Source organism: Arctopsyche grandis, chromosome 5 (genome assembly GCF_051622035.1).
Source record: "Arctopsyche grandis isolate Sample6627 chromosome 5, ASM5162203v2, whole genome shotgun sequence".
NCBI lineage: Eukaryota > Metazoa > Arthropoda > Insecta > Trichoptera > Hydropsychidae > Arctopsyche > Arctopsyche grandis.
The window spans coordinates 14,930,337-14,952,810 of NC_135359.1; the positions used below are offsets into that span (position 1 = coordinate 14,930,337).

Genomic DNA, 22,474 nt, shown 5'->3' on the forward strand with positions numbered 1-22,474 from the left:
AATACGATTAATAACATTTTTCATGTAACAATACGAATTTTTAAATTCGATAAACAACCACAGAGGCATCTATGGTGACAAATCTGGCGAAATCTGAGATATACATAACAATAACTCTAGGTTTGCGACAGAAAATTGGGAAGGAAAACCCAATTTTACAGGAACCGTTTCCAATTTTACAGGAACCGTTTCAAATTTTACAGGAAAGCACGAAAGAATTCAATACTCACCACCAGACCACGCTGCTGGTTTTGATATTGTTATCATACCTAGAGAAACACATTTACATCAAACAAATTTTTAAGGAACTATAATTGCACCGAGCGACAAAAAAAATCACGTTTTTTATTTACCGGAGCGGATACTAATCAATCTTTATCAAGTTTGACCCATTGAATTCGAATATGACAATAATTTTTGTTGGCTAAAGGCGAAAATACACTGAAAGGAACGGCATGACACGTATTCGTGGCTTCCAGTCATAATCAGAATTTTGGTCTTTAATTCAAAATCTAGTATTGCTGTGCCTAAAGATAGTATTGGAATCAATAGTAAGATGTTTTCTCTATTGACTTTTATTTTTCATTGCATTAAAATACTTATACATAATTAGTTATGAAGCAAATTTTAGAAGTCAAAAATATAATTATTATATTTACACATTTTCCCGTGCTATTATGCGTTTATTTGGCCAATTTGTGATTTCACCACGTTTATAAGGATTAGTCTACTTTGTTGTAAAGATTGATTAGCTCCGTTTTGGCATACATTTTTGTTGCTCAATGTAATTTAACCCGATATTGTCCAAAATTGGGAAGAGGCCGACGCCCGATTCGAGCAAGCTATAAGAAGAAGAAGATACTACTATAATATATTTAGATTCAATAGAGAATTAAGTTTTTAATATATATATACATATATGAAACCTACGGATCTACCTCACGGGCCCGAATGTGAAACGACCGAAAACGCAAATATCGGAAGGCAAAGATCGAAAATCGAAAGATCTTATGTCGAAAGATAAAAAAACGGGTGTATGGTAAACGGTACATACTCACGTACATACTCACCTAATTTGGGCGAGCAGGATACAACAGGAACAAGAGGAAAAGCCTGTTACTCTTGTTTCTGTTGTATCCTGCTCGCGCAAATTAAGTGAGTATGTACCGTTTACCATGCACCCTTTTTTTGATCTTTCGACTTAAGATCTTTGGATTTTCGATCTTTGCCTTCTGATATTTGCGTTTTCGGGCGTTTCACATTCGGGCCCGTCACAGAGACCGGAAACCTACATACATATGTGTGAAACATAAATTTATTTTAACTCATTTTAGAATGTATTGTGTTTCAATGAATTTATAACAATTCAGAAAACATTTATCTTATGTATGTATGTACATATGTATTACCCATTATGACATTTAATATAAGCCATTATTATTTTTCGATAGTTAGGCTTATTTATTTATTTATTCTAAACAGACCATTGTGGCATAACAGGGATTCCTAAAGCGCCACAATGGTCAAAAAAAAAAAAAAAAAAAAACACAAAAAAAAAAAAAAAAAAAAAATAAAATAAAATAACAATTAAACATAAACATAAATACATCCATACATAAACATAAAAAATAGCATTTAATAATAACAGATAAAGTAAAAATATCAAATAAAATATAGCATAAGGAATGCCTTGCACCTACAGCCAGTTTCAATAAATTTTATTTATTTATTTATTTTATTTATATATATTTTAGCTATCAAGCTAATTTAAAAAAAAATACATCTTAATTATTATACTTAACTCTAAAATTTATAATTAACTTATATGTACTGTCCCTCACAGAGGTGTCTCTTCGCACCTCGCAGGAATGCATCCATGTTTTTAGCAGACCTGACGCACTCAGGGAGGGCATTATACATGAGCACACCCCTGTGAAAAACACCCCCAGCCGTCTTATTCTTTCTTACTCTACTTACAACTAGTTTGTCCTTATTTCTAGTATAAAAACTATGTTTATCTCTATTCCTTATTATATAATCATCAAAATACTTAGGTAATAACTTATGATCTAACTTATAAACAAAAGACAATGTACTAATATTTAGACTAATTCTAATACTCATCCATCCTAATTCATCTAACATACTTCCAATACTCTTAAATCTACTCACATTCAAAATAGCTCTCATAGCTTTATTCTGTATTTTTTGCATTTTTTCTAAATCTTGGCCACTAAACAAATTAAGCACAGTGGCACAATAAACCACATGTGGCAAGACAATTGAATTAAACACTAAAATTTTACTTTTTTTACTTAAAATATTTCTTAATCTACATAATACACCAACTTTTCTAGCCATTTTTTTTATTATATAGTCAGCGTGCATTTTAAAATTTAGTCCTGAATCTATGTATACACCTAAGTATTTTATATTTTCAACTTTTTCAATTAACTTATCATTAATTCTAATTTCATTCAATATATTTTTATTTTTACCATTCAACCACATCATTTTTGTTTTATTCACATTCAACTTTAATTTATTTTCACACAACCAGTCATTCACATAATTTAATTCTATATTTAAAATCTCAGACATTACATCAACATTCTTTCCAATTATATATATCAATGTATCATCTGCAAACAAATGTATTTTACACATCTTAATTACCTTAACAATATCGTTTATATATAATATAAATAATAAGGGTCCCAATTTGGACCCTTGCGGCACTCCATGAGGTGTTACATATTCAGAGGATAACACCTTATCAATTTTTACTCTTTGCCTTCTATTATTTAAGTATGATTGAAGCCACTTTAATACTATACCATTTATTCCTAACTTATATAATTTTTGTAATAAAATATTCCTATCTACTGTCTCGAACGCTCGCTTAAAATCTAGAAAAACTGCTCCAACAACCATGCTAGATTCATCCATCGTCTCCATCCAATCAGAAACCACCAATTGGATAGCGGTTTCTGTTGAATGTTTCACTCTAAATCCAGACTGTTCCACAACCAAACAATCATTTATACTAATGAACTCTTTCAATTGAATCATAACGATTTCCTCCAGCATCTTCTCAACAATCGGTAACATATTGATGGGCCTCATTTCACTGGCTTTATGTGTGCCCGTAACCTTTGGTACCGGTACAATAGTAGACACCTTCCATGCATCCGGGACGGATCCCACTTCTAACGATTCATTTATTAATTTCAGTAACTGAGGTCCAACCATATCCCAAGTGTTGATTAAAATATCTAGAGTCAATCCATCCATACTAGAAACTGATTTCATGCCCTTCAATACACCATTTAATCCCTCCATTTCCACTAATTTAAACCTTTCAAACTTATTTAAACCCAAGTTAATATCATCATTCACACTATTATGCCTTGTTTGTATTGAATTAACTATATCATTCACACTATTGATGTAAAACTCATTCAATCTTTCAACCATATCCTCTTTATCATTATATACTACTCCCTCGACTTCTAATTCATTCAAAGAAACATTTTTTCCCCCGGAAATCAAAGTTTTAATTATTCGCCACATTTTTGTGGGATCTTTTTTTGCACCATCAATATTTCTTTCATGCCAATCCCTCTTCGCATTACGTAAAACATTCACACATTTATTCCTCTTTCTTTTATACTCTAACCAAGCCTTTTCTAATTGGATTCCATCCATAGCCTTAATAATTTTATATCTTTTATAACTAACATTCTTATCAACTAAGCTTTCCTTTACTTCCTTGGTAAACCAAGGTTTCAGCTTATGCTTATGCATGATTCTTGTGGTTTTTACGCATTTACTTTTAGAATATGTTATATTACGATACATTATCTCCCACATTTCATTCACACTATCACCATCCTTTCCCCATACACACTCCTTTAACAATTCATTCATCAATTGATAATCAATGTTTTCTCTTTCAGTCACCTGCATATTTTTAAGTCCTCCGTTACTAAACCGCTGTCCCAAAAACATGTTGACAATAGAATGGTCTCCTATTTTCGGTACATCTTTCACCTCACACCGCAGATCCATTATATTCGTTATAACCAAATCAATGAGAGAGCTTGATAAATTATTCACTCTCGTTGCTTCCGTCACTTTTTGTTTAAAACCCAATTCATAAATATGTAAGAAACAACTACAAATACAAAACATCCCTGTAAGGCCCAAATGGAAGAGAGTTAATCAAAATTTCACTCATAAATCACAATCAATCATGAAACCAATGATGAGCGCAGACTACCAGATAAATGGGTTAGAGTAATTTCCGACAATTTACGCTCACTAAGGTGGAAAATATCACATTCAATCTCGGCAGCAACGATTTCATTAAGAAGTCGAATACCTCTTGGAATAGGAGCCATTCGAAAAAGAACTGTGCGGGCAGGAGGTACAGCCAGCAAATGATGATGTCTACCACGCACATAGTTATTAGGGACATAAAGTCCCAACTGCTCCAGCAACAACGGGCATGACGTATTACCACGTAAGAGCAGGAGAAAGAAACGAATTAATGAGAAGTTTCTCCGAAGTTCAAGGGAATTATACCCAAGCATGCCCAAAAGGAAAGGAGTGGGGTAGAGATATGGGTAATACCCATATTCTTTCCTATATAGAAAACGAAGAAATGCTTTTTGCACTTTCTCAATCATCAGAGAGTAATTTGCTTCATGCGGATTCCACACAAGCGCATTATACTCTAGCTTACTTCTCACAAGCGAATTGAAAAGCAAGCGAGAAGACAAAGGATTGGAGAATAATCTTGCATATCTCAAAACAAATCCAAGTCGACGAAAGGAAACGTCAGCGACTTTCTTGATATGGTTGTGAAAAGTGAGCTGAGGATCAAAAGTGATACCCAAATCGACAATAGATTCCACACGCTTCAACAAGACGGATCTAATGGAATATCCGTGACAATAGAGTGAATGTGCACGTCCATAGCTCATAATTGCACATTTGTTTAAATTAAGTTCAAGGCCTAAACTAGAACTGAACTCCAAGACAGCGTTAATATCAGCTTGAAGGAGAGAGGCTTGCCTCTCATCCTTGACAGCAAAAAATAATTTAACGTCGTCAGCAAACAAGAGACATGATGCATTACATAAAACTCAAGGGAGGTTATTAATAAGAATACCTACATATAGCTTATATACCTACATATAGTTGTTTATTATGTAAACATATTGTAGACAAATATCTTATTATTCCATCTCCAATTATACATAGTATGTATGCATATACAAAATATACAAATTTGTATCTTAATGATTTTGTAAAAAAATATGCGAAATTTTTATACCACTTTTTAACTACATAGTTTAGACGGAACGTGCACATCGATAAAATTATCACACGAATTTCGCTTTTTCATGACTTTTTCTTTCTGGAAGCGAGAGTCCATTGTCTGCAAAGTTTTCAAACCACTTTTCGCGATAGCCAACAGGCGATATCAGCCTCTTTGCAAGGTTGTTTCTCTTCCCTGCTGCCTTCGGGTTGCGGCTAAACGGCTGAAGTGAGGGGGTGAATTCCGATAGCATCCCGAGGGGGAAAAGGGAGGATGGAAAACGTCGGAAAATCCTAGACGAAAATGCGTCGCGGTGCATATCGACGAGGGGCGAGGTTATGAAGGCTTACGCCAGGATTATGATCATTGTTTTTGCAGTGGCGCACCTTAAGTGTGTGCATGTCCTTGGGGATGGTGAGGTTTTACGATCAATAGCACCGAGTGGCGAAGGGGCTCCAGGGTTGCTGGGATGCCGAAGTTATCTCATAAGACGACATAAATTACGAAGGGTTTTCGGTGCATCGCCCACTGCACAGGTGGAGCACGAATTGCAACTATGGCAAACATTCACCGGTCACGCAAAGGAACATTTTTCATTTCGTTCATATTCAAAGTTGGACGCGATTGAGTTAAATGTAATATTACACTAACCATATTTCTTCCGGTTGGAAAATTGATATTCCGTTCGCCCGTTCACTATCAGTATTGAATATTCTTACGATATTGCCGTCGAAAACTTTGCTTTATACGCCACGTTAAAAAATTCCTCTTTACGTGAAGATGAGAGGAAACTTTGCAGACGCCATTTGGTGTCCCTCAATATATGTACCGCGAAATATAACCGCGAAAGCATATAGAGGTACACACAATATTATAACACAAACTTTTTTTTTAATGTATTAAAAGACAGATTATTAGGCAGACAAACCGGAAAATTCGCTCAAATGGGAAATTATAGTCAACTTGTAAACTGCTATAAAATTTTCTATATAAAAGAAATTCTTTCAATTACATACATATATTATGCAAAGAAATGTAATATTAGTGAAACAAAAACAAAATAAATAAATAAGAAATGGTTTGTTTGACTGGAAACATTTTAGAATCACACTTTCACAAAGACGGTTAGTGTTTAAATGAATATACGAGGGAATTGCTTTTGTCGTTTGACATTCGGATATTATGGTTATTTGAGGAGCGAAATTGCACGGATGCAGGGACGATAAGGATTCCCCCTAACAGGAGAAATCGACACGAAATGGGAGGATACCAATCCTGGAGCTGAAGGTCCTCCGGATGGAAAGTGACTCGATTGAGAATCGCATCTTGTGACCCAACGAACTACATAAGTGAACATTTAAAGATGACTTCACACGATTTTTCTATGCTGTTAATACAAATCATACAACTACATACATTTTAGGTATCATATTCTGTTCATTTTCGAAGAAAAGCGTGTATTCGTTTCATCTGTACAAACATTAGTTTTATTTTTGTCAATTTACAAACAAAAAAAATGCTGTGTAAATTTTGCTGTGAATATTTTAAATATGTATTCAATCAATGGTGAGAGTATAAAAGTAATCGCAATTGTTGCTCGAAATGTATTGTATTTTTTGACTACAGTGAAAAATAAATGAAATTAAACCATGTTTAATTTTTTTGAAGTTTGCATCTTAGTATGTCTTTTTTTGGTCAGTATTTTTATCCGATACCACAAAATTAAAACAATTTCATTTATCGTAACCAAATTCATTTGATTTTATCAAATTTACAGGGACTCAAAGAAATTGATGGAAAAATTGAAGAGGTTTGTAAAAAATATTATTTGTTTTAATATTAATGTAAAGCGTTGTAAGTTTCTAACTTCATATTTTTTGCAGACATGCATAAAAGAAGCTCCAAAATTTAAATGTCCAAACACAACTTTGACGGCAGACACTAGAGAAGATTTGATTCAAATAACGGCGTAAGATTTTTTAAGTATTAACTATTTATTATTAAGTATTTTTGTTTAATTTTTATGTAAAAACTATCAAATATTGAAACAATAAATTCAATGTCGTGAAAATTTATTAAGTGAGAGTTAATTTATTTTAGTTTTCATTTTATTGAAGGTTTTATTTAAAGAAAATTTCTAGGTTGCAGTTCGTTATTTTATGTTAAAAAATAAAAACGCTATAAATTAAAAAAAAGTTGCGAGATCCAAATTTCTCACGTTCATAATAATTTATATCTGTTATGAAATTATTTTTTCAACTTATTGTAGATCGATCATAGAACTGCTTTGGAATCGTCCTTTACAGAATTGGAGTCCAGATGCGTTAAAACTACGCGATATCACCAAAACATTATTACGGGGTACAAATTACTGGGAATTTACGTATGCTCATTCGTTTACAATATGGATGGCACTATTTCAGAGAAGACTTGAATCAGCCCAACCAAGTGCATGTGCATTCCAAGAAGTAATAATTTGTTTTTTCATTATATTATAAGATTTAGCTGTCTTTATACATACATACATATTTATTTAATACATTTAATCTATATAGGTATAAATAAACGTTCACTATATATGTAGTATATACATTTTTAGGCAATCAACGCCATCATTCAATGCCACAGAGATAAAAATTCATATGGAATCATTAATAATAATTTAGAAAGACCTTTACATTTGTATGCTGCTCATTATTTTATCATTGATGGTTTTAAAAGTGTTGCTTGTCCTTCTGGAAAAAATGCACTGGTAAATTTTTGTTATTATTTATAATTTTACTCAATTTTCAAACTCATAGTTGTGTATGTAATATTTACAGGTACCTCAATGGAAATGTTGTGACAAAGGATTGACGTATGATATTGAATATATTTGGAACACTTATAATCCAAACTTGCCTTCAAACCTCAAAGAAATTGTTCTGAAGTTGTATAATTCCGACGAATTTATCGATAGATTTTTGGCTGCATTAGCAACATATTCTATTTTATCAACTACAAAAGTAACGCCAAAATTAGATCAGACAAAATACTTAGAGGTAATATATGTAATATTTAAATAAAAATTAACCCATACATACATTAAATAAAATACGATATTTTTTTCACAGTTGATCAGTTTGTTGGTTGGTCCCGAAGTGGAAAAAAGATGTTGTGAAACCATGCGAAAACGAATTGTGGGACTTGTTGATTATTATTTAGAAGGTGTAATGAAATATATGGATATACGGAAGGAAACGTTCTCAACAACAAATCGGTGCCTATGATTTATTTTACTTGTATATGTTGCAGTTGAAATGTACTAATCTTCCAGTTGCAATATTTTACTTTATTTTTATTTTAATACACATATACCACTGTATCTTCACAGATTATCCCAATATGACAATGGCCAGATAATACATAAATATGCAACACAAATTTTATATAAACAAACATAATATTTATATATAAAAGCACATTTAATTTTATTTAAAAAAAACATTTGCATGCAATAATTTGACTAGTTAGAATGTATTCCATCTAACCCACGTAAGTTTATTCATATGGCACATTACATTCCAAATAGTCAAAATATATTACAACCGAAAATACAGTTCAACTATAAGTTGGTACCAGGTTAGATGGAGGGGCTGGGTTTTCGTGATAACGTCACTCGATTTGTAAATTGAGTTGGAAAGTCACATTTTTGTTTTGAATACATTCTTAGAGTTGTGATACGATACCCATTACCTTTATTCGTTAAACTTAGTATATATTGACGCATTATTGAATTCTTAAGCATTCGTAAAATCATTAGAACTGTCAAAACTCAATTGTTATATTACAACTGGCGCACATTTTTGAAAGTATATTTCAGCTTGAAGAGGTATGATTTTCTAGTTGAATTTTATTCGAATATGAATGACATAAAACGCCAGTTGGAATATATTACAACTGAAAATACACTTCGACTGGAACATATGATTTTTAAAAATTAATAAATAATTGATGTAATTTAATAAACTGTTAATTTTCCCAACAAAATAAATAAATAAATAAAAAATGTATTTTTATTCATTCACAAACTTTATAAAGAATGTGTCTATTTTCATTTTTTTTTAAATTAAAATGTAACCAAAATCTTATGTACGTATGTATTTAAAGGAAAATACAAGAAAATAATGGAAAAATTGGAGAATTTCATTATAATTGTAATTTAAAAGAATAACCCTTTGCACATTACGTGGTGAGCATGCAATACATTTCTTCGCTGTTTTTCAGACGCACATGTGTATTTTCACATGCGGGGGGAGGGTCGGGAATGGGTCTGAAAACGAGCTTCAGATCCTTTGCCGGGATAAAAGCTCCGCGTATCTCTCGATGAACCTGGTGGCGTAAGCTCATTGTCGAGTGTGTTCTCGCCGAGAATTAATCTTCTGCTCTTTTTATCTAGACGTTCGCAACGGAGAGGAGAAGAGAGAAAAAAAAATAAAAAAGGAAAGTTCATTTTTCTTCGCGATTGCGTCAAAAACGTGCTGAGATTTACGCGGCGAAAATTACGTGTTTCGTTGACAATTTTGAAGCATGCAAATATGGACCAAATTGAAGTTGTTCGAACTGAAAATAATATTTTCGAATATTGTATTTAAATTTTCATTTCACCGTTTATAAACGAGTGTATGATGCATTTAATGATATGTCAATTTAAATTTTGGAATTAATGTGTTTATTCAGCAGGGAGTATATAAACGATAAATACCGCAACCGCAACCAGTATTTTGTTTTTCATAACGAATGTACATATATTAAGCAAAATGAAAGTATTCAATTCGTTTATTTTTGTGATTATATTTTATATAACATGCGTTAGTATGATAATAGTTAGGTCAGCTCAATTTAAATTATCAAACTGATTTATATTTTAAAACGTAAATATTTAAAACTGTTTGAGAATTTAGAACAACATATGTACATTTGTGTAATATATAGGTTTCAGCATCATCAGAATGTCCTAACACAACATTGTTAACTCAAACACCTGAAGAGCTAAAAAAATTGGAAATGTAAGTTTGTAGTTTTAAAAATTGAAATATTTGAATTACTCATTTTATTCATATTACAGAGATATTTTCACTAAGCTATGGAATCGTCCATTAAACGATTGGAGTCCAGATGCTTTTAAGTTGCGCGAAATAACTCGATCACTTTTATACAGTACCGAGTATTAGGCATATACGTTTGCGAACATTTTCACAGCTTGGATGGCCATTTTTCAGAAGATTTTTGAAACTGGTCGTCCAAGTGCCTGTGGATTTGAAAAGGTAACGTTTCTCTGATCTAATTTTTTTTTTTTTTACCGACTTGGAACATTTTCATATTTTTAGCAAATTAATTCAATGGTGCATTGTGTGAGAAACAAAAGTCCATATGGTTTCCCAAGTAACGATTTAGCTGAAAGTCTATATCACTACGCTGCATTTTATCTTTATGCTGATGCAATAGAAAGCATCGGTTGTCCAGAAATTGAAACATCAGTAAACACGTTATACCTATGTATAGAATAAGTATTTTAAATAAATCTGATTTTTGTTATATTTATGTATGTATGTAGTTGCCACATTGGGAGTGTCAGGATAACGGATTTGTATATGATAGTGATGTTTTGTGGAAAAGTAATCCTAAACTTCCAGCAAATCTAAAAGATGTCGTGAGACAGTTACATTTCTCCACCAAACATGGCGATAAGTATTTAGCCGCATTGGCGACGTTTTCAATTTTATCAACCACTGATTTAACAGAAAAGATGGATCGGCTTCAATACTTGGAGGTGAAATTTTGCTAACTAATATTTAAAATATTATTTTTTGATATAAAACTAACAGTTTTTAAACTAACACTTATTCATTTCAGTTGATTAATTTTTTGAATGGACCGAAAGTATCAAAACGTTGCTGTTTTACGATGCGGAATAGGGTAGCACAACTTATCAATATATATCTGAAAGGCGTTTTGGAAAAAGTGAAGGAAATCAAACAAAAGTATAACAATCCTAAAGCCTGTGATTAGTTAAAAAATTCGGATTTGACCAACCCATGACTTCATCTTTGTATATATTTGAGGAATATAATAAATACAAAAAATAAATAAAATTCAATAATGACGCACACATACCGGCTATGAGAACATTTTCAATACAAGTTTGAGCGCTAAAGAAGTGAAACTCATACAAGACAAAAGTTCTAATTCAAATTTTTTTTAATACTTAATATCACCACAAATATTATAAATAAAAAATATCAAGAAGATAAAAATAATTTAAAGGTTAAAATAAAATATTGAAATAATGTTTTAAAAAAATTACTACTTACTACTTACTACCGGTTTAAAAATTTTATCCAAAACCTTATCAACTCTAAGTTAGTACATAAAGAATACAAATGTAAATTTTCTGCTTCATACATTTAGTATTGTGGAAAAAAATCGTGTCGTTACAACATATGACTTTTCTAAGAGGAAAAAATCCCACTTCCAGTTTATCAAACTTGTTTTTTTTATGACATTCATACATGGATAATACTGTAATTTTCTTGTAAAGAGCACACATATTCAGAAATAGTCAAAGAAAATCGAACAAGGGTAAACTGCTACTTCAGATTGACGAAGCTTCACTAAATTTTACATATTACTTTATACAGAGCTAAAACTTCTAGATATGAAATTTCGGTTCAATGCATTGAAAAGTTTTGGGGAACAATTCAAAAAACTTCGATTATCTAGATTAGATGTTCTACTTCCAGTTGAGGTAATAATATTGAAAATATATTATCTTATGTAATGTATCATACTTATTACAAGTAAAAAAGTTTTATTCCGATCTGTTGAGTGTCTAACGATGTAATTGAATCTAAAAACTTAAAAAATAGGGAGGTACCACTTACCGTCAACTTAAAAATTTATATTTATATATTATTTTTATATATTTACGATTTATATTTATATATTTCAGTTAACCGATACTAAGTTTCAGTTCGATATGACTAACGATGTTCAAATAATCAGACACACATACTAATACGCACACACACATTTTTTTCTCAAACATGAAAACGTGATTAGTGATCGATTCTGAGTTCAAATCAGTCAAAATATCGAGTTTGAATTTTCGCATAATCACAAAACTTTACCTATTGTTTGTTATTAGTGCGTCCATAGATAAAATAAAAATGAATGAATATAATCAGTTGGAATCTAGCTACGCTTTTAAAGTCTATATTTACTTATTTATTTTTAGCGATTGCTATATTTATGAAATATTTGTATTCAAATTAAGCATTCGAATACAACGTAGCGGTGCGAAAGTTTAACCATTCGCCAACGCTCGCGGCGCATAAAGAAGATTCAATTCACCCCTTAATGACGTTAGGGCGAGTCAACGCGGTAACCTCGTTTAAAAGTTATCTCGAATTTCCATTTTAGCATGCGAACCGCGAGATTTCTCCAGACAAGTATTGAAATTGATCCGGAAGAACTGCGACAGTGCAACGAGAGCCGCGAACATCGCTATACGTCATAATTTTTCCTCGGTTAAAAGCTCGACTTAAAGGCTTAACTGTAATCCCATCAGAGCTTTTCGTGATCCTAGGTACTAGGTATGGTCATTTTCCCCCGTTCGAGCTCGGACTGCGATATAGCGAGAGAAAGAGAAGGAGGGGGGGGACAGAGGGATTGTAATCCGTTTATAGCCGAGCACTAATGAACGATGTTTGTCCCATGATAAATACTTAAGAAGGGTCTTTACAGAGGGGTACAAGAGGTCTCCGCACTCTCTTCGGGATTACCTGATAAAATCAGTACACTATCGCAAGACGTTACTTAATTGTGCACACTTAAAAATGAAAAAAAAAAGAGAATGCCTCTATTGTACGTACGTGTGTGCAACGTGTGTAGGAGGCACGAGTGGAACGAGTTGTTTGTCGTAATTACTGCACCCGATGACACTCGAAAACTTCTGAAGGAAGTGAAGAACACTTGCTGGAAGTTCATTGTACTTCCGCGACATAGAGGCTGTAGTCTCAAAGTAAGACATTTTCATTCTATGTACATATATGTATGTAGTTGCAACGGTAAAATTTCTTCGTACGATTTTTTTAATCTTCATCTGATGCTCGTTATTTAGTTTATATTTGAGGGAAATCACAGCTCAATTTATATATGTATGTAGGTATAAAGCTCGTGTTCAGTGAACGTGGACGTTAGATAAATCGCTTTTTTACTTGGACTATTCCGATTTGGATATTTCTTTGGGGGCAAAGTTTGGCTTCACGGCCCACGAGAAAGGTCCGAGCATTTGTCACGTCACGCAGTCAAACGACCGGGGGAGGACGTATTGGTTGAGTTAAGGTCATAGATAACCTGCTCGAAGGGAGCCAAAAAGCTTCGAAAGTGATGGGGTGGATGGGGTGTGGGAGGAGGAAGAGGGGACAGGAGGTGTGCCGGAGAACGAACGGCCCTTTGATTGAATCCGGTGGGGGGAAATCTAGGAACGAAGACTAAGTAATGAACGCGCAACTTTTGCTTCGAACTATTGATGTTTGAGACGAACGCACATTTTAAAGCCCACCCAAGCTACGGAAGATTAATACAGCTTCCTGGCTTTCTGATGTTGAAGTACTTATGACCAAATTTGAGAAGTGCTCAATACACTTTATACCACTTTTCAATATATGAAGTTTCAAAATTTCACGGATTTCAAAAAAAAAAATCGTATATTTCTAATTAAATACAAGAAACTTTACTATCTTTTTAAAGTTTATTTTGTTAAACGATTGACTGCCATTTTAAATGTAATAATACTAATTTTAAATTTTTGAATTAAATTAAATAAAATTCTACTTAGAAAAACAATATTTCGACTATTTTTGTGGAACAAAAATTCGCTTATTTTAGCGAGGTAAGCCAGTCATCAATAGAATTTTTGTTCTTAATCCACAAGAATAGTCGAAATATGATTTTCTATGTGGAATTTTATTTAATTCTGATATAAAGACAATCATATATATAAAGACGGTAATCTGTGTGTGTGTGGGTGTGTGTGTGTGTGGGTGTGTGTGTGTGTGTGTGTGTCCTAACTCTCGCCGAACATAATGAATAAATCGATAAAAATCGATAAATTAATTTTTCGACGAGATGACTTTGTCGCGACTCGAACCGACACCCCAAATAGCCTGAATATGGGTCTAAATTGAGCTAATGGTCACGTGCAACACGCCAAATCCAATTCTTCATTTCGCCTTTTTTTTTTAAACATTAATTGAAATATTCCTTCTCGCCATATAAAAATACGTAATTATAATAATTTTATTTAGCGAGGTTTTGAACCATTTTTTTCTTTTCATATAAAACAATTTAATATATATTTTTAATTGAAATTATTGAAATTAATTTATATTTTAGCGATATTTGAAAAATAAAATTAATTCCAGATCGCGGGGTCGAGCTGGGGTCTTTGGGTTCAGAACAATCACGCTAACCATTAGACTACGGTCTCGATAGAAAAAATGCTCTAAATTACGTACATAATATTCGATTACCCTTTACAAGTATGGGGAACCAATCATTCGCGTATCTTCAGCTTTCGTCGACAATCGACAATCGACTTCGGCTTTCGTCGACAATCGAAAAATTTTTTTTTTTTCATATTTTCAGTTTTTTCATTTTTTTCATATTTTTCATTTTTTTTCATTTTTTTCATATTTTTCATTATTTTCATATTTTTCATTTTTTTCATAATTTTCATTTTTTGTGCCTTTGTCTTTCCGAAACCAGTCGATTCCATATCTTTAACTTTATTTTTATTCGAGTTTCAATTTCTTTTCGAAATCAACGGGCCCTACACTAGTTTAATATATTATCCCTATTAATTCAATTCAGATTCGTGTAAATACGAGTAAATACTAGAACGAGTTTTTAGCTCGCAATTTTACCAATTTAAAATTCAGCACACTTCCAATTAACCCTTTTAAACGAAAACGAAAAATTGTGTGGCCAGAATACTATCCCAATTAACATATTTCAATAGAAAATACTCAATATAAAATAGTATTAAAAGTGGGAAAAAGTCCCAAGTGAAAATACGTACTTTTGACTTTTGGTTTGAACTGGACGACTACTTAGAGAGATTTGAAAGCTGAAAAGTACTACAAATGAAAGATAAAATATCCGACTATAGATTCTAATATTTATTTTGAACAGGAAATTTGGAAAGGATTTTGAGACATCGACCGAACAACACCAAGATATAGAAAAATCGCGCGATTTAAAAAACACATATATCTCCGAATCTCGAGTCAAACAACATTTTTAATCTATAAGTAAAGTCATATCTTGTCTCTGAACCATTTTTTGTGTCGAACAGTGTAATCAGACCTTGGATGTGTGACTCCAAGAATTACATGAATTCACATAAATATAAGATTATATTTATGTGACTATAAGAATTAGTTTGCTATCAGAATTAGCCAAATTGAAACTGATTTCATTGAAAGGGTTCCACCAAATTGGCAACCCTGTCCTATTTCTCGAAAAATTTCAGTCTGCATCTCGAATTCACTGATTGATAAAATGCTGCAAACTTGTGCATAGATTTGTTGCAAATTTCGAGGTTTTCAGCATATTGAAATTCGGTGGATATTATAAAAAAATAATACTGCAAAAATCCAAATTCATCAAAATTTATCCATATATGAATGTCTCTATGTTGCTATGTAAAATAGCTCTATTAATTGTTTATCGATGTTTCTATTTGGCCAGGCAGGTGCATTGGGGTTTACCTGTTAGACTTACTGGTATATATGTACGTACATACATACATATGAATGTAAATAAAAATTAATTCTACCAATAATAATTTATATATGTACATATATGTAAATAAATAAATTCATTTATTTATACAAGTATACACCCAATTTTTACATCTACATACATATGCTCGAGCATTGTATGTATGAAAATGGGTGTTGTTAGCATATTACAAACATCGATAAACATTTAAAGACAAATTTGATGATAATGTTTTGTGGACATGTGGAGGGGTTTTCAATATCGTAGTGAAAGACGCTCAATAGTATTAGATGTAATTTATTGTTCTTAATCCGAATGAAGCACGGACCAAAATCACTTAATATTTATACCCAGTGGGTACTCTCAATACAGAGAGTTCATTGATCGAAGGTCGTGAGATCTTATTGGCTGTTGTATACAGCTTGTTCATACATCGAGGCCTTTTTGACGAGAACGTGAGATCAGGTTAAAAGCGATACTAAAATAGTGGTCGACGACCACTAATCATCCAATATCTTCGTTACAATACCAATATTTCGAAAAATATTTTCATACATATATTTTACAGAGTAGGTAGCATATTTGTATGTAATATCAGAAAATTCAAGATGCTATGAATATATGCATGTACTCGAATTTGCGAGGGACAGAAAAGGCTTTTGCAAATTTGGTGGAAATCTTTCAATGAAATCAAATAAATCGACAAACTTTGATCGGAAACGATTAAACTGGAGTTAGATACATATATCCAAGATCTGGTCAGCAATACCGGCCCAGCGAATGAACCCACGACCATTCAGTTGAAAGTATTACACGCCAACCACTGAGCTACGTCGCTGGTTAATACGAATTTAAAATTAATGAAATGTGTATTGAATTTTTGGAAGATAGCTAGATTAGTGACAAATTATGAAGATTAAATGACTAGTTGATTTATTAATTAAACAAATTTTAATTAATAAATCAAAAACAAAAGTGGAAAGATTTTTAGTTTTAGAGTTTCAGTAAAGCTATCTAATGTTCATAAATCGTTTTAGAAGTAATTTATTCGAATTTCCTACCCGAGAGAGGTGGATATAACCTTCATTTTCATTAAACGCCTTAAGGAAGCGTTATCTGCGATCTTCACAGGGCGTTTTATATATTCCACGGAAAGGGAAACGATCACCATTAGAGCGAACGTGCCCCTAGTTGGTTTTATTAACTTACACCCGATATTCCTTTTGTGAAAATCCTTCTCACTCGCTCAGATACTAAACACACATACGCCTTATATATCTGAGTATCTTGTATTTCTTGTTTAAGAAGCCGATTTTCACAAAATACTTTGTATTAAACTGAAATGCTACGCTTGTTTGGCGTTTGAATCACGATACGTTGGACGAAGTCTCCTCGAGTGCAAACAGGTATCCAAAGTCGAAGGTGTGGGTCTCCCCACACCGTTGGAGGTTGCGAATTCTGGGGTGCGAACTGTTGGAAGGGGGGGGGGGCGTTCGAGGGTGGGTCGCCTCTTTGATTTATCACTTTTGCAAGAGAGAAACTTCTAAGGTGGGGCTCTATTTAGAAAGGAAATGAAACGCAGCAGTCCTCTCGCAGCAGGCTCTTACGCCCATGCTGCGTACTCTGAAAGCACCCAATCTATATATTACGTGCTGAAACTTTAGGTGAAGAAAAACACTATGAATATGTACAACAAGTGCCCGAAAAGGATTGTATTCAGCGATACAGACCTGAACGACAATTTTATTGAGTATATATTGTGAGACCCCGATTTGTCATTTTTTGAACGGTCACGTTTGTTTTCTTCTATTGTATGTACATACATACATATATTATAGCTGGCTTAGAATTTTTATATAACCTTTTTTATCTTTCAGAATATTGAATTAATCTGATTTTTTACAAGCTTATTATTATTTCTCCAATGTTTTACTACAAAGATTATTAATAACGAAACTAGTAATATAATACATTATTAAATTCAATACATATGAAAATACTGAATGCTCGTTTTAGTTAAAAATCTTCAATAACTACAACTTGTGGCATTGCAACGCATGCCGGGTCAGCTAGTATAGAGTAAATTTAGGCTTTCAGATTCTCATTTAAATATTTTAATATTCTAAAGAAAATAGTTCAAATGTTTTTTTTTATTATTACATTTTACCCAGTCAACAGATATATTGCTTACTTTTTATTAATATTTTTTAAATAAATAATTTAAATAAGGATAAAAAAAATAAATTGAAAAAAACATTACATCATATTTCCTGTAAATGATCCCAAGTTCTTTCTTATGTCCCCGTGAATCCAAAATTCCTGGAAATAAGAATCTCTAATTGCTATACAATAAAGCTATCTTGGGAAGGGTTTATACATATCTTCAGTAGTTCTGCGTTTTCCTTCATTAAAAGTGTACTGGGAATATTATTGGTGAGTAAATAGGATTTTTGATGGAGCTAATTATTGTCAGATTAAACTGGAAAATTCAAACAGAAGGGGATTTCATAATTATCTAGATTTTTCCAGCTGTTACTTTTATTCGGGAAATATAGAATATATTTTCCGAAATCAACAAAGCAATAATTTACTCTGTGTTAACTGCTTCCTGGTTTGCTGATGTTTAAGTGATTTTGACCAAATTTGACAGGAATGTTAAATACACTTTACTCCAATGTAAAATTTCAAAATTGTATAGGATGCAAAAAACAATAGAATTACCTACGTATGGAAAAATTAATTAAAACAGACCTAATTGATTTCAAATTTAATATGAAGAATTTAATTCTCTTTGGTACGTTTTTTACAAGGCTATTATTAGTTTTTTAAACGTACATATGTACATACATATGTATGTGTTTTAAGTAAGTTCATAATTACAAAATTCCTAAAGAAAATTTTGTTTCTAGGAATTTTATTCACATCGAAATAAAGTAAGAGCAAAAATATTATATCGTGCATTTTAATATACATAGTTGGTCCAAAATGAAATATCGGAAATGAAAAATGTAAGATTTTCACATTTTCCGAGGGAGCGCTTGCTAGTCGTAGTCGCTCCCCTATTTACAGTTCACGCGTCAGATTAAAACACGTCACACGGCACAAATAAAGAAACGACCCGTTTGACTGCCACGAGGGTAGATGAAGAATTCAGGCACGGCGGCAATACGTCGAGCTTTCCCTTAGCATTGAAAGACGTAATGTCGAAAAAAACACGAGTTTCAACTCAGTCGGACGGCGTCGTCTCCCGAAGATAACAAATTGATTATGATTGAGTGGGCGCCGATCTCGACGGGCGGTAAGAGGTAGGGCTAGGTTTTCCACCCTCCCTATCCCACCCCCGCAGACTTTGCATGCTGAGAAATAGAGGAAGGGGGGGGGGGTAAAGGGTGACAAGACCTGCACCGCCTGCGGGGAAAAAATAATTTGATTCGTCGGATTTCGCGCGTCAGCAGCCCAGTCACACTCGGATGACGCAATTCATCATTCGCGTATGACACGTTTCGATACTCGCCAAAAAGGAAAATAATAAACGTGTGATGAATGATCTCGATGTATTATTGTAATATCCTCATTACGCGCGCATGATTTAATTTCGAGTAAATTTGCCAGGATACAATTTGTCACCGGAAAGGCGTACAGTGATACTCACTATCCAAATCACCATAATACGTTTCATTCATGCGAAAAAGGTGATCCCTCCTTTACAATTTTTTTCCCTTTTCATAACGACATACCCAATTTTCGGACGCTTTCAATGTAATTTTATTCAAAATATCGAATATCCACAGCATTTTCGTGAATCTAAAAATAATGACCACTCCATTAGGGATCATTCAAAAGTGATATTTAAAACTAGGTCACTACATACATGGTATTTTTTTACGATTTTACAAAAACTTTTATATAACAGTCCGTACAAAATGCGTCCAAAATTACCTTTTCGCGGAAGAAAGTATACAGGGCAGTCGAATAGGGCGCTCAAATTGCCAGGGGTGGACTAAGAATGGGTAAGGAGAAAGTGGGTGTGGGTGGACATTCATGAATATTCATGCGTCATTCAGACACATCAAGTCCTTCCTGTCGGGCGACGGGCGGCAATTAACGGAGCGTGACGCGCCCCCGGGCGACCTGCACGGCCCTGCACTTCTTCCCAGCCGGATGAAATGCATCCGAAAAGAAACGGTGCATAGTCAGTCGAAAGCTACCTCGTTAAAATTTCTGGTAATTTTTCATTTTCCTTTCAATATTTTCCAATAATGGAAAATTTCTTTTCCTCTTTATGTTTATATGTATTAAATAAAATTCCCGAATACACTTTATGTACCAGAGAATAAAAGATTTATTTCCTGCCGTTGTGTCCTCTATAAAGGTGAATTCAGATAAAAGTAATTTGTTTCTCGAAAACGACAATTCATTCAACGTAGGCACAGCGATGTCCATAAAAGAAATAAGAAAATAAATGATATTAAAAAAGGACACAACCTTTATCAACCCGGGAAAACAAACGACACCCATTTCGAAGCAATGAAAAATGAAAAAAATATATAAATACACCTAAATAAATGTTTTTAAACTGTAATTCAACCATTTTTTTAATAAATAAATATCTTCATACTGGCTACATTGTATGTTTATTTTTACATACATATGTACACCATATGTGCAATGACAGGATTACCCCAAAGCGACACATATGGTTATCAAATTTAGTAACAATTTTATCAAAGATAACGATAACATACATATAATATAAATATACAATAGAATACAAATATAGATATCTATGGACAATTAATATTTTTTATGCATAAAAATTTGCGAGAAATACATTATGTTGGTAGCGTTTATAAGATTCAATAAGTTCGAGATGCTAATTGCTTGAATTAGTGAGAAGCTGAGGGTAAGATAATGATATATTGGATCCCTCACAAAAATTAGGCTATAAAAATCTGAAAATTCTAACAGGAGACGGTCTATAATTCTAACTTATTTTATTATATATTCATAAAATACGTGTCATGATAGAAATTGCCTCATAATGTTCAAAAATCTTTCCTGCACACATAGATATACACTTAATAGTCAATGAAATATTCAAATTTTACTTGTTTAAATTAAAACTCAATAACAGGGGCAGCTTAAGACTTTCTAAACAGGTGGGGCACCAGGCAAAAAAAAATGAATTTAACATTTTATGCAAGAAAATGACTTATCAATTATTGACGTGGTTCATTGTGTGTTCTAAAAAAGAAAAAATGTGATAAATAAAAAATATTTAACGATAAAAATGAAAAACTTGACATTTTGTGATTGAAAATTTAAGCATACCTTGAAACATATAGTTGAAATATCGAAAAATGTTTGTAGAGAATAAAGACTACCGGTGCTGACTTATGTAATCTGCCCCAAAGATACCTTACGCATCCAACTAAAGCTCTGTACACGGAACTGTACAGAAACTGTACTGAAAAACTGTCTACATTGCACAGACAGTACCATTCACTAGTGCTAGTGTAGCAGGTAAACTGAAGCTGGCGACCACGGGACCACGGCAGCTAAGTGACTGTCCCGAACTGAATTACGAACCGGTTCTGCTAACAACGTGTTGAGCGGGGTAAACTTGTTGACTATTGATAAGTTACCAGCAATACACAAGATTTATTTAATTTTTTGGTTGGGAGAAATGTGTGTGGGGCAGTTCTCTCAGTTGCCCTTAAAGACAAGCCATCAACATATTACTTAGAGTAATATTTTGATAGATTTTAGGTTTTCATACGTATATAATTATTTTGGGTTTGGTGCATCCGCTCTAAAATCATACATACAAACGAACGACAGATTAACAGAACGGCAGCTTTAAACGTAATTCTCGTTTTCTCGAATAATAGATTGCACATCAGATGACGGGTAACCTTTCGATGTGCACAGATGCAATTATTAAAATGGTAATTATTAAAATTGAGTTGGATCTTTCTGGCGAGTTTAATAAGGCAAGATTCGGAACTTATCAAATCTTGCCTTATTAAACTCGCCTGAAAGATCCAACTCAATTTTAATAATTACCATTTTAATAATTGCATATGTGCACATCGAAAGGTTACCCGTCATCTGATGTGCAATCTATCATTCGAGAAGACGAGAATTGCATTTAAAGCAGCCGTCCGTTAATCTGTCGTTCAATTTGTCTGGCGATTTTAGAGCGGATGCACCGCACCGCATCCAATTATTTTTTTCTGCATTAATTGACTTTAAGTTAGCTTTAATATAAATTGTTCAATCATATAAATGTTTTAACGATAGTTTTTTAATGAATATTTT

At 32.9% G+C, this 22,474-nt stretch overlaps 2 protein-coding genes across 12 annotated transcripts; both read left to right on the forward strand.

Moving 5' to 3' along the window:
- Positions 1-6,878: 6,878 nt before the first annotated feature.
- On the forward strand, positions 6,879-9,491 carry LOC143912115 (uncharacterized). The gene is made up of 8 exons (XM_077431304.1): positions 6,879-7,020; positions 7,104-7,136; positions 7,210-7,295; positions 7,596-7,794; positions 7,926-8,078; positions 8,149-8,367; positions 8,440-8,585; positions 8,700-9,491. The coding sequence occupies exons 1-8, from the start codon at positions 6,976-6,978 to the stop codon at positions 8,767-8,769; spliced, it is 951 nt and encodes a 316-aa protein (XP_077287430.1). The 5' UTR covers positions 6,879-6,975; the 3' UTR covers positions 8,770-9,491.
- Positions 9,492-9,591: 100 nt separating this feature from the next.
- LOC143912116 (uncharacterized) lies at positions 9,592-12,184 on the forward strand. 11 transcript variants are annotated; one of them, XM_077431307.1, is made up of 6 exons: positions 10,083-10,191; positions 10,301-10,374; positions 10,434-10,632; positions 10,696-10,845; positions 10,923-11,138; positions 11,222-12,184. In XM_077431307.1, the coding sequence occupies exons 3-6, from the start codon at positions 10,573-10,575 to the stop codon at positions 11,375-11,377; spliced, it is 582 nt and encodes a 193-aa protein (XP_077287433.1). In that variant the 5' UTR covers positions 10,083-10,191; positions 10,301-10,374; positions 10,434-10,572; the 3' UTR covers positions 11,378-12,184. The 11 variants fall into 11 exon arrangements, with proteins under 11 accessions (XP_077287432.1, XP_077287433.1, XP_077287431.1 ...); XM_077431305.1 differs by having other exon boundaries at positions 10,083-10,176; XM_077431308.1 differs by having other exon boundaries at positions 10,083-10,131.
- Positions 12,185-22,474: the final 10,290 nt, after the last annotated feature.

What these genes read in the sequence shown, in the direction of transcription:
- LOC143912115 (XM_077431304.1), top strand. Translation starts at nt 6,976, where the DNA reads ATGTTTAATTTTTTTGAAGTTTGCATCTTAGTATGTCTTTTTTTG. An exon ending in TTGATGGAAAAATTGAAGAG is followed by an intron (nt 7,137 to 7,209) that starts GTTTGTAAAAAA and finishes TATTTTTTGCAG; the next exon opens with ACATGCATAAAAGAAGCTCC. An exon ending in ATCAGACAAAATACTTAGAG is followed by an intron (nt 8,368 to 8,439) that starts GTAATATATGTA and finishes TTTTTTTCACAG; the next exon opens with TTGATCAGTTTGTTGGTTGG.
- LOC143912116 (XM_077431306.1), top strand. Translation starts at nt 10,573, where the DNA reads ATGGCCATTTTTCAGAAGATTTTTGAAACTGGTCGTCCAAGTGCCTGT. An exon ending in GTGCCTGTGGATTTGAAAAG is followed by an intron (nt 10,633 to 10,695) that starts GTAACGTTTCTC and finishes TCATATTTTTAG; the next exon opens with CAAATTAATTCAATGGTGCA. An exon ending in ATCGGCTTCAATACTTGGAG is followed by an intron (nt 11,139 to 11,221) that starts GTGAAATTTTGC and finishes TATTCATTTCAG; the next exon opens with TTGATTAATTTTTTGAATGG.